Source organism: Triticum dicoccoides, chromosome 3A (genome assembly GCF_002162155.2).
Source record: "Triticum dicoccoides isolate Atlit2015 ecotype Zavitan chromosome 3A, WEW_v2.0, whole genome shotgun sequence".
NCBI lineage: Eukaryota > Viridiplantae > Streptophyta > Magnoliopsida > Poales > Poaceae > Triticum > Triticum dicoccoides.
In genome coordinates this window covers 703098651-703111062 of record NC_041384.1, presented here as the reverse complement: position 1 = coordinate 703111062, position 12412 = coordinate 703098651, and the positions used below count along the sequence as shown (strand labels likewise).

The 12412-nt window shown below is 45.7% G+C and overlaps 1 protein-coding gene across 2 annotated transcripts; it reads right to left on the bottom strand.

Moving 5' to 3' along the window:
* Positions 1-7228: 7228 nt before the first annotated feature.
* Positions 7229-12406, bottom strand: LOC119270329 (vesicle-associated protein 1-1-like). Of its 2 annotated transcripts, none has more exons than XM_037552338.1 (8): positions 12278-12406; positions 10967-11037; positions 10579-10660; positions 10014-10129; positions 9447-9923; positions 8834-8896; positions 8597-8674; positions 7229-7778 (listed from the first exon to the last, which is right to left on the bottom strand). In XM_037552338.1, the coding sequence occupies exons 1-8, from the start codon at positions 12324-12326 to the stop codon at positions 7671-7673; spliced, it is 1044 nt and encodes a 347-aa protein (XP_037408235.1). In that variant the 5' UTR covers positions 12327-12406; the 3' UTR covers positions 7229-7670. The 2 variants fall into 2 exon arrangements, with proteins under 2 accessions (XP_037408235.1, XP_037408234.1); XM_037552337.1 differs by having other exon boundaries at positions 7259-7778; positions 9399-9923.
* Between the last annotated feature and the right edge of the window lie 6 nt (positions 12407-12412).

Sequence of the window (12412 nt, the reverse complement as noted above, 5' to 3'; positions counted from 1 at the left end):
CTCAGTGCGTGCTGCTCAGTCGCTGACGTCACGAAGGCTTCGGCTGATACCACGACGTCGAGTGCCCATAACTGTCCCTGCGTAGTTGGTTAGTGCATATAGGCCAGTAGCCAGACTCAGATCAAATACTCAGATCTCGTTAAGCGTGTTATTTTGAAGTAACCGCGAACACCAACCAGGGCCAGGCCCACCTCTCTCCTAGGTGGTCTCAACCTGCCCTATCGCTCCGCCACAAAGTAACAGTCGGGGGGCTGTCAGGAACCCAAGCCAACCTCTACCGGGATGGAGCCACCTGTCCTTTCAGCCCCCTCATCAGAATCACTTGCGGGTACTCAACGAGCCGAGCCAACTTTAGTCACCACCTGTATAGTATGTATATATGTATGTAAATACCCGTGATCACCTCCCGAGTGATCACGGCCCGATAGTATAGCACGGCAGACAGACAAGAATGTAGGGCCACTGATGATAAACTAGCATCCTATACTAAGCATTTAGGATTGCAGGTAAGGTATCAACAACTGTAGCAACAATGACAGGCTATGCATCAGAATAGGATTAACGGAAAGTAGTAACATGCTACACTACTCTAATGCAAGCAGTATAGATAAGAGTAGGCGATATCTGGTGATCAAGGGGGGGCTTGCCTGGTTGCTCTGGCAAGAGAGAGGGGTCGTCAACACCGTAGTCGTACTGGGTAGCAGTGGCGTCGGTCTCGGTGTCTAGCGAGAGAAGAGGGAGGAAACAATAAATATTAAGCAAACAGATGCATAGTGATGCATGACATGACAAGTAGCGGTGCTAGGGGTGCCCTAATGCGGTATGAGGTGGTACCGATGAAGTGGGGAAACATCCGGGAAAATATCCCCGGTGTTTCGCGTTTTCGAAAAGATGAACCGGAGGGGGAAAGTTGCGTGTTCGCTATGCTAGGGATGCGTCGCGGACAAACGGGCTGCCTATCCGGTTTCGTCTCGTCGTTCTGAGCAACTTTCATGTAGAAAATATTTTCATCTGAGCTACGGTTTATTTTATATGATTTTCTAAAGTTTTAATTCATTTTCAGAATTTATTTAATTTATTTAATTCAACATTATCCAGAATGGTGTTTGCTGACGTCATCATGACGTCAGTAGTCAACAGAGGTGTTGACTGGTCAAACTGACGTGTGGGTCCTGCATATCATTAACTGTCTAATTAATTAACAGGTGTCAATTAGGTTAATTAGTTATTATGTTAATTAGTTAATTTAAACAGAATTAATTAAGTTAATTAATTGATTATTTAGTATTTAATTTTATTTCTTATTATTATTTTTTAAATCGTTCTGGGGTGTTGGGGTCCCCTTGTCATTTGCCCTAGGGGCCAACCGGGGCGGGTGCGGCTTAACGGGCAGCGGGCGCGGGTGTAACGGGCGACGGGCACCCGTAGCCTGCCCGGGGCGGGGCGTGGCCGTGGCCACGATGGGGGTTGCCGCAGCGGGGCACGAGGGCCACGGTGGGTGGAGGCGGGGCGAGCGGCGAACGCCATGCCGGGCCGCCGTGGAGCGGCAGCAACGCAGCAACCAGCCACAGCACGGGCGCGAGCGCGTGAGGTGACACGTCGGGCAGGGCGGGTCGCGGTGACCGGGCGGAGCAGCGGCGAGGAGGGCAAGGCCAGGCGCGGCCAGAGCGCGGGGCAGCGGGACGACGCGGGCGACGAGCTTGGGCGCGGCCCGGGGCATGAGCGGGGCAACAAGGCAAGTGCGGCAGCAGCAGGAGATGCAGCGCGCAGGGGGAGCGAGCAGCCGGAGCGGGGACCGAACCGGGCGGCGGCTACGGTGAGCGCGCACGGGGCACGGCCCGGCGCTACGAGGCGAGGGGGAGAGGAGGACCGGGGTCCTCACCGGGACTGTGGGGGTTCAGGCAGTGGGCTCGGGGAGGAGCCGAGGAGGTCCGGCGAGGCGGCACCGGCATCGGAGAGGCGGAAGTCCAGCGGGATCCGGCGACGGCACGGTCGCGAACGGGGCGATGAGGCCTTGGTCGACGACGTTGAAGTGGCATGGCGCCGCCTCTGGGTTAGGGAGGCGACGGGCGTCAGCGGTCAGCGAGGTGGCGGGATCGACGGGGACGCAGGGGCGAGCGTCGGGGTTGGCCCTGGTGCCCGATCCGATCCAGACGGGAACAGGGAAGAGAGGGGGGAGTGGGATAGTGGGTGGATTAGGGTTTCGGGAGTGGGGGTGGCCTAAGTAGGGGGTGGGCCGGCAGGCCACACGACCAACTGGGCCAAGGCCCAGTCAGAGGGAGATAAAGTTGTTTTCCTTTTATTTTATTTTTGTTTTATCTTATATTTTTGTTTTATTGTTTTTATTTTAGTTTCCTTTTGAATTTTGTTTTATAAACTACACCACTGGTTCCTAATTTAGTTTTAATAAGTATGCCACTGCTTCATAAGTTTTTGGCAATAAAACAAATTGTTTAATACTTTATCAAATTGAAAAGGGTAGTTAGTTAAATGTTTTGCTGCTGTTTTAAATATTTTAGTGCACTTAAACCTTTTATAAAATTGGGGTTTCTCCACAATAATTACCTATGCATTATTTGGCAACACCCCAACATTTTAGTTTTAGTATTTGAAAATATTTTATTGTTTGCTTGATTTTGAATTTGAATTCGAACCGGTTTCGAACTAACGCGTGATTAGCAATAGTAATCGAGGTGACGTGGCATCATTAACGTGGGATTACTGTAGTCTAATTATTCGGGCGTCACACCTTGTTTCCTAGCATTGCAATACCGTTTACGCTCATTTTTACCACTTGCTACCTTGTTGTTTTTATGTTTTTCAGATTACAAAAACTTATATCTACCATTCATATTGCACTTGTATCACCATCTCTTCGTCAAACTAGTGCACCTATACAATTTACCATTGTATTGGGTGTGTGGGGGACACAATAGACTCTTTATTATTTGGTTGCAGGGTTTTCTTGAGAGAGACCATCTTCATCCTACATCTCCCACGGATTGATAAACTTTAGGTCATCCACTTGAGAAAAATTTGCTACTGTCTTACAAACCTCTGCACTTGAAGGCCCAACAATGTCTACAAGAAGAAAGTGTTGTAGTAGACATCATCAGGCCATGTGTAACGGCTGACGGCAACTGAATCAGAAGGTGGTGGCGTGGAGGGAAGGGGAAGGGAGAAAATGGGACGAGCTAGGGTTGGGCCGCTGTGGCCCGGCTTAAATAGTCGGAATTGGTACCTCTGGTAGCCCACCGGAGCGGCGCCATGCGGAGCCATGAATGCCCTCATCGAAAAAACGAAGGAGGTGCACGTCAGACTGATAAGTTTTCGCTTGGGATATGCACGTCAGTCCGACGTGGCGGGCGCGTCCGAGCATCCCCATATCCACCTCACATATGGGTTGAATATGGGGTTGTCGGTCAGCCCGGATGTTTCGGCCGGATTTGCCCGGTCCGGTTGGATGGCAAAATCATGACCGGGCAGGCCGCCCGTGCGTTTGCGATTGATGTGGGAAGTTCGGCTGATGCTTTAACAACATATTCAAGAAAATGCTTTTGATGGTCAATTAAAATTTCTGACTCGGTTACTAAAAAAACTAAGCTCAACGCAATAGGTGGCCAATGGAATGGCCCGAACACGACACATCCTAACACAGCGCCCGGCACATGGGCTTCACCTGGGCGGACTAGAATGCCATGCATGATAAACAGGCCGGCCCAGCACGGCACATGTACCGGCGGCCCGCGTGCTTTTCAGCCTTTTGTGTCATTTAAAAAAGAAAAATGAAACCAATAAACAGGTCATGTCGTGCCGGCCCACGAACCTCACCTCGGCGAACAAGCACAGGACATAGTGGGCCACAGGCCAGCACGGCCCATTTAGTCGCGTGCCTGGCTGGGCCCTTTACGTGCCAGGCACAGGTGCTCGTGTGCCGGCCCACGAAAAACGACTACTTGTTTGGTTTGCCTAAGAAAAAAACTTGTTTGGTTCATGGTTTTTTTTATATTGTTTGGTTCATGTTGTGCTACAGTACGATACTCCCATCCATGTTTGCCAAAAAAAAAAAAAAAAACTACTCCATACACACGCCGCCTCTTGCTCAACACCGCCACCGGCCGGTTCCTCCACAAGGAGCTCCCGGCGCTCCGCGACTACTGCGTCGTCGCCACCACCCTCCGCGGCTTCTTCGTCCTGGAAGACAGGAGCCCTCCTCACGCCGCACGCGTCTTGAACCCTCTCACCGGCGACATGATCCGTTTCACGGCGCAGGTCACCGCTGGCGTCAGCACTGGCTTCTCTCCGCACATGCTCGCCTTGTTCTGCAACTCATGTTGCAAGATGTACATGGCCAGTCCTCACAGCTTTGACGCCCCAGACATTGATCCTTCGGTTTACAGTTTCTTCCGGAGGGCGGTTGGAGGTGGTTTGGTCGGCCATTGGCGAGAATTAAGCACAACAACTGACATGGCTCTCAAGATCTGCGAACTGAGGCAGTTGCTTAGTGTCGATCTGTCAAATTACATTTTCGGTGGTGCTACCAAGATGGGAATCGCAGACGATGCCCTGTGTTTCCCAATGGAATTTGGTGGTCAGATGCTGGTCGTCATCGAGGGACAAAGCTTCTTCTGGGTTTTAAGATTCCAAGCCGAGAGCGGCATGCTTTTGCCTGCGAAGAGCATCGGCAACCATGCATTCTTCATTGGTCATCATAGGTGCCTTCCTGTGGATGCTGATATGTTCCCATCAATCGAGTCAGACTGTATCTACTATACTGAACACCACGCTTCGTCTGCTCACATCCGGAAGTACAAAATCAAGGAGTGTAAAGCAGAGAGGGTCTCTGAAGCCGTCGATTTTGTGAAGCAGCGCAAGCAGTTTGTCCTCGTGGGCGAACGTCCTTTCACGATCATCCAGCTTCTGTCGAGTTACACCATCAGCACCCGGGAGGGATTCTGAACTGGCTAGCACTGCTAAACTTGATGTTTGAGCCTATGGTATGCATTGCTTAGAAAGGTTTGCTCTTTTGTAGATTGTTATTTGGCTATGCCTTCACTTGTTCTGGGCAATAGAACCTAGGTTGTATCTTCTGTGATGGAATTACTCTTAGCTATCTTAATTAGGACATGGTATGTACCCAGTGCTACGCTGTTTAGCTTGATGCTGTTATCTTGTGTGCAATGTGGTTCTTAATTTCTGCAGCAGATGATGTCAGATCAACCTTTTCCCCCCTTTTTCTATATTTTAGCCCTGCCAGTGAATCTATGAATATATGAAATGCCTCGTTGTTGTCCATAAGCTTTGAATTTTGCAACCCCTTGTATATATCACGTGCCTGAAAGGTGTTTATAATCTATGGATATATCACGTGCCTTGCGAAAAATATTTCTGACAGAATTTATTGTTGCTGCTTCTGGATGTATTTTGTAGATTCAGCTGTTCACATAGATTTGCCTGAAAGGTGTTTTATTTTAGCACACACAGTATGTTGTTCGGAGAATTCAGGTGTTGATTACAGTAGCATACCATGAAATTTAATTGCGGAATGCTCATCGGCCGGAGATTGCAGTCAAGAACCAGTAACTCAAATTGGTTCCCGGGTGAGTACTGTTAATGCAAGGCCTGGTTCCCGGGTGGCCCTGGTTCTTGGTGGCTTCTTGGTGTCGTGGTAAGTTGGATCTTCAGCTAACTAGAAAATTAACTTTGGAATGTTTGCCAACGAAATCATCAATTCCAGTTAACATCTCAAGCATATACTACTAGTTCTTTTGAGAAAGAAAACCATGCACTAGTCGTTCAGGTTTCCTGCTCCTCTGAAGCTTCCTTTTCTTTCCGAGGCTGAGACTCTGAACGAATGCTCCTTGTGCAGCTTCTGAGCTGCAACATCGATGACCCGCATCCTCAACTGGCCTTGGAACAAATGTTTTAAGGTGCCGAGGAATCTTCTTCCATCTTTTGGGATAGTGATCTCGATGGCCAACAAATGTTAATGCTATTCCTAAGGTTTCCTGTTCTGTTAATTTCACTGTGACTTACAGCTTGCCCTGTTCCGGGCAAGAAATAGGTTGACCCAATGTTCCATCCCTTTCAGTCGATGCTCTCTCGTGTCTGTGTCCGTGCGCACGCATTACACTGCAATTTGGTGCTTAATTTCTGGCAGTAGAAATCGTCATCTCAATTTGCCAAATTTCGGTCCGGTTAATTTCGGAATGCCTCATTCTAGGCAAGGAACATGTTTTAGGTTTTGGCTTACGGGTGGCCTGTGGAACAGCTGTAGTGCTGTGCATCGTGTGACCAGGGAGGTAGAAGCTTTCGTCCTCTGAAGCTTTATTTATTTTTCTTTTCGAGACGGAGATCTCTCAAGTTTGAACCAGTGGTTCCTTAGGGCATGTACAACGCCGGGTGCTTAGCACGGGCGCCAGGATCAGATTCCTGGTTGATTGGGCAGTTATCACTAGAATCCCAGCGTTATGTGTAGCATCGACGCAAGACCGTGCGCCGGGCGCTTCCTTGTTTTTCTTCCCATGCGAAGCGCCCGGGTAGTTCAATTTAACGCATGTAATTAGCGCCTGCCATTGCAATGTAGGACGCTTAGGCACTTTTTAAATTCGGCAATATTTATTCTTTTCACTATTAGCGTCTTTGCAAGCGTCTACCATTGTAGATGCCCTTATGCAGCTTCTACCTCCTCTGTTGTTGCCGCCTGCCGCAAGATTGCTGTGGCACGGTCTTCACACACCAGGGCCTACTGACAGAATGCCAAACATATGCACCACGACAAATAAGACAATACAGTCCTTGGCTCGCTAAATAACTCACTTGCGCGCTGTCATGAACACTACAACTATGTAACATCATCTGTCATGTATGCCTTTCAAATCTTTGCATGCACTACAAAGCTTTTAAATAGCGGACTGCGAAGCAATTGCAGATTGGGGTCGGCATTCCAAAATGTGCATTACAGACAATACAAGTGATATGCCCGCATAAGGAATTTGTAAAGAACAGCCCATAAATTTGAGATATTATGTACTCCCTCCGATCCAAAATAAGTTTGACACTTGTTTTGGTTCGGAGGGAGCAACCATTGGCAACAAATATGACATAATCTAAGAAATGGTGACATGTAAGAAAAGACTATAACTGAACAATATACAATCACAGAATAATAGCTGCATGATGGAGCAGCCGCAAAAGCTTGCAGAGGTAGCGGCAGCTATTTAAAAGCTTGATGCAATATTACCTAGTTACCTAGTACTAAATGAAATTCACCAAGGTTTGTACCTTGTTGATACATACTCAATAGTTCACAAATCAGACACCGACTAAAGTAAATAATGCAGAAAATTATGCTGTTTTGTTCTCGCTAGAAGCCTAGAACTGAACCCAAACACGCAAAAAGAATCACCAAGAGGAACAAACTCAAGGCTAATTAGCCCACAGGAGTACCCAAGCACTTTTTCGGGCGGTTCTATATAATGTAAACGCTGTTCTATACAGGCAGGCTACCGGCAATAACCCTGGTATGTTCAAAACCGTCTCAACTAATTAATAACAAACGATGGTGCTGCTAACAGGGATGCTCCTGCAACATTTATGTATATAGCTGCCCTTCAACTCTTGACGAAGACTGAAGCACCCGGCGGCTTGGATCTCCAACATACTCCAACTCATAGGCGCAAGAGGTAGCCGAGGGATGTGCCGAGAAGCGCCACATAGACCACAAACAGCAACGGGAAGCCTAGCTGACTCTTTGGGGTTCCCTTCTTTAAAAATACCTGCCCAAGCCAATGCATAATGTTAGAAACTAATAGACGCAGATCAACAACAGGTAGTCATGAACAATTTTTAGTAACCAAAAACATCAAAATTTCAAAGCAAAGCAGATTCAAGAGCAAATTTGTCTGCAGTGTGCTGAAATAGCATCCAGTAAATATTGCAAAGTACACAACACATATACCTCGGCATACACTGCTTGAGAAACAATAGTGACAGTGACCATACGTTTCAACAAGATAAAGAATTCTACAAAGAACAATCACATTTTGTCCTGAGACTCTTTCAAAGTGTGCTACTACTTAATATTTCAGATTACTTGACCAACACTTTTAGTTTTTTCAAATAAATGCGTCGTAAGTAACAGATTATTTTCCGCAAGAAACAGATCTAGGACGCATGATAGATCATTGTAGTGTCTTATGTAAGATCATTGTACTGCCGCCTGGATTGTTTTATGTGCAAGCTTTAACATGAAAGATCATTGTAGTGTCTTATGTAATTTGCAATGAATGACCCCCGTAGTAATTGGTAAGACATTGTGACATGCAGGGGGGTAAGGTCTGGAGGAAGGCGCTTTTAGTTTTCTCTGCTTCTTCTTTGTGAATAAAAGGCTAGAACCCAATCTCTAGAGCAGCAAAGGATGTACAGGTTTCAGGCCAAGTTAATAATCCATTAAATAATGTTTTGTTCTGAACAACCAAGATATTCTGGAGACTGGATGTTGTGTTCTGTTATTGTAGAATAGCGGAACCTGGACAATGGTGCTTTTGTATGAAGAAAAAAGAAGAATCTAGATGTTTCTGTGAACAAGTCATACCATCTCTTGCTGCAGCCTATCCCGCTCCTGGGTTGTAGTCCGGCTCTCTTCTCTCAGTTTTATTATCATCTTTTCAGCCTACAAAACAGAAGTATAATATTGTTTCACGTCAGAGGGTATTCTCCAAAATGTAAGCAATCTGAGATAATAAGACAACATAAGCTCTATTGTGTCATGAGGATCTTATCAAGAAACTTGTTTGAACGATCCAAACACATTTTATGGTGGTCAACTTACCCCTTCCAATTTTGATTCAAGGTTGTTGAGTTTTGACTTCAGATTCTGAACATCTTCCGTCACCTGTTACATATCGATACATGAAAGAAGTCAATTAAAATAACCTCGGTCTCTGCAAACTGAAAAGATCCGGACTATACTCTGCAGTGTTGAGATCTCCAGGTATATCATAGTTAAAGTGCATTATGAGGATTTTCTAGCAAGGGCAAGTCTTGGTCAAATAATACAGGCAGCACTTGTCCAAAGTTATACCAAGTTAGACAAATTTGTGGCCACTAATTAAGCTGATTCCAGCTATTCTTTTCAGTATTTTTTACTGCAACTGTTCTAGAAAATACGAGTGATTTAGACTTTAGACCATTTAGCTAGAAACATATAGGTTTCTACCAAAATCTAGCCAGTCTCAAACTAGGTTCAACTTGGGGGCTGTGCAAGATCTTGTCCAGCTTGAGACTAGCAACCCAGCATTACAGTAACAGAACATGTTTAAAAGCCTTATATGTTCTTTTTTTGTGGAAAACATAGGGAAAATAGGCATAAATAAAACTATAGTATGGATCCTTACATGAGATAATTGATGATTCTGCACACTGAAAAAACCTCGGTCACTTACGGTGACAGTTTCTTTCGGAAGAGTTTCTTCCAGAGGAGACACCTTTGAAGTTACAGTCTCTTCCTTCAGAGGAGAAAGCTGTTCAATGGTAACCGCAGACGTATCCTTTATATAGGAAGGAGATTCATGTTTTAGAGGGGGAGGAGATTCGTCTTTTAGAGGGGGAGGAGATTCCGCCAAAATAGCAGGTTCTTCATGCGGTAGCACAGGAACTTCTTGAAGGATTGGAGACTCCCTGACAGGGGAAGGTATGTTAGGAACAACAGCTGAAATTTTCTCCTGGGGGGCAGGAACCTTTTTCTCCATAGCTGGCACTTCATTCTGAACATTTGGTGTATCTTTTAACACCGGAACCTCAACTGCCGCATCAGTGCTGGGGACATTATTTATCAGTTGCTCCACAGGAGGACGAGATGCATCAACAAGGACAACTCTCAATTTACTTTCCTCAATATATGCGTTGGTTTCTTTGGAGAACTGTGGAAAAGAGTTAAGAAGATGAGGACAAGTAACATATAAGGAATATTATGCATGTAAAGCTTCTGAACTGTGTGCTTAGTTACTTACAAAAGCAGGAATGAGGTCATCATCTGATGTACCAGGAGGAACAACTGTGGTCTGCACCAAAAATTTGTCTTTTAATTGCATGTCTGGTGGCGCAGTACGCTGTGCTTGCATGGTAACTGCATTTAAGAGGCGATAAAAATATACAAATCAAGAGGAATATAACCGAAGAAACCAAACAGAATCAAGGCATGAATAGTTGAATGCAAGACAAACAAAATTATATAATTGCTACCCTCTCTCTGAAGCAAGCACATTATGACATGTTTGCTTTAAGGAACAGATGGGTTGGTCCATCATGAGTGTTCATGCTATGATTTTTGTGGGATGACCCGTTTCCTCATTTTTTTAAAGTGTTGTGCTTATGAGGAACGAGGTGGCAATGGACCAACTTAGTTCATTCCACAAACCAAAAAAGAAGATGAGAAAGCAACTTAACTAAGAATGAGCCCACTTACATAAATATAGAACGAGTAAAAAGCAATTCAGCTTTAGAGAGTGGTTAAAACTCAACAAGTTGTCTATCACTATAAGGTATCAAAAAGGTCAGTAGCAGTAGTGTACACACCTGTGAAATCACATGTTGCCCTTGGAAGGATAACTCCAATATTTGGTCGGACGCAATATCTTTTAGGGGAAGTTGTCTTAACCTAGCAATTTCAAAATGGTGATCAGATGCTGCAGTTTCATTTATGCTCAAACCATGATCATCCAATTGAAAATAAAAAGCGACAGAACAGACAGTGTTTAGACACCAACCAGAAATGGCCCCTCTGCTACTATAAATAAGTATTACTCTACCAATTTGAGATAAATGCATCATACATTTTCCCTACATTGTACATACGCATACCTAGTAAACTGAAATGTGCTTTTGCACAACATGCGGATGTACAGTATAAGGCTATTAAATCAAGCTATCAAGACCGTCATCAGAAAAAAGAAGGGGCAAAAACCTTGAAAGCGACATATTCATCGGATTTGTTGACAAGATGGACAGAACATGAACTCTGCTTCTTCAGCTCAACTGACAATAACAAAAAATGAGAAAACCAAGTCAGAATTTTATCCAGATATATTATACTGAAAATAAATTCACTCAGATTTTTTTGGGCATTCTGCAAATTATACATGATTATCAACCATAGGCATAGAAATTCAGAACTGCGTGAAACAAAATAAGCACAACAAGCAGGAAGCAGCCACACTAGAATCACATGCTGAGAGTAGGTGCCAGCACTGAGACATTTTGAAATGTGAAGAATTAAAGATCACTTGATTTGCACTTACTAACAGAGCACGTTGTATGATTCATAATTTTATAGGAAACCAACAATAGAAACTTGATGGGAAGATTTTCCATTTCACTAGCGGCCCACTTCCTATTATCAGTAGCATGTGCATCACTGCATCAGGGACATTAACAGGTGCAACAATGAATGCACCGGACCCTGCATTGCATACTGGAATACTAACTTTACAGTCTTTGTAAGCCTTAGCTCCCCTTTGTGTCATCCCAATCAGTGGAGTGAACAAGCTACTCACACTTGGCCGAGTATGTGCCAACTGCCAACTACCGAGAGAGACTTTACAACCACTCGTACCACAAAATCTACCTGTCTGTAACCAATCGAACCGAAAAGGCGGCAACCAACTAATAACATGGTAGTAACGCAAAAGCTTTGGAAAAACAAAGCCAAGCCTGAATATAAAAATTACAGGAAAGAACTCTGTCATTTATATATGTTACAAAATACTACTGCCGGGTTCGCTCGGAAAAAGAATACAGCCATTCCTGCTTTCCCTGTGCCCTGAGGTTCAGGATACGAAAACTGCAAGTACCTAAACCTCGGAAAATGTGGAACTAATCCTCGGAAAATGTTTAGAAATCTGTTGCCTCCAAACTTCATGTTCGCCCGTTCGGTCAGACCAATTTCCAAGTCAAATCCCATCTTCCAAATCGCAGCACAAGCACAGAACAAACTAGATAGCACTTGGCACTGCTCCAATCAATCCCAAGGAAAGGAACGCGCACACACAAAAAAACTATTGGAATAAACCACCAATCGACTGAACGAGTCCCAGATTACGCGGCACACACCGCCGAAATGGCCGAATCCGCGGCCGTGCGGAACATCGAATCGGCGCAGGCGGGGCGAGAGGCCGCGCACGAACGCGCGGCGACGGCCGGACTAATCCGTCGCCCGAGATGGATCGGAATTACTGAATAATCAGAGAGAGGGGAGAAATCGTGCGCGCGGGCTTACAGGTGAACTGGAGCTCGCGGGGCTGGATCTCGACGACGCCCTGGCCCATCGCCGCCACGGAGAGGGTCAGACGGCAGCGCCTCGCAAGCGAATCGGTGAACCGCCGCCGCCGCCGGTGGTTGCTGCGGAAGCCCC

What these genes read in the sequence shown, in the direction of transcription:
- LOC119270329 (XM_037552337.1), bottom strand. Translation starts at nt 12,326, where the DNA reads ATGGGCCAGGGCGTCGTCGAGATCCAGCCCCGCGAGCTCCAGTTCACC. An exon ending in CCGCGAGCTCCAGTTCACCT is followed by an intron (nt 11,038 to 12,277) that starts GTAAGCCCGCGC and finishes TGTTATTGTCAG; the next exon opens with TTGAGCTGAAGAAGCAGAGT. An exon ending in ATGAATATGTCGCTTTCAAG is followed by an intron (nt 10,661 to 10,966) that starts GTTTTTGCCCCT and finishes TGAAATTGCTAG; the next exon opens with GTTAAGACAACTTCCCCTAA.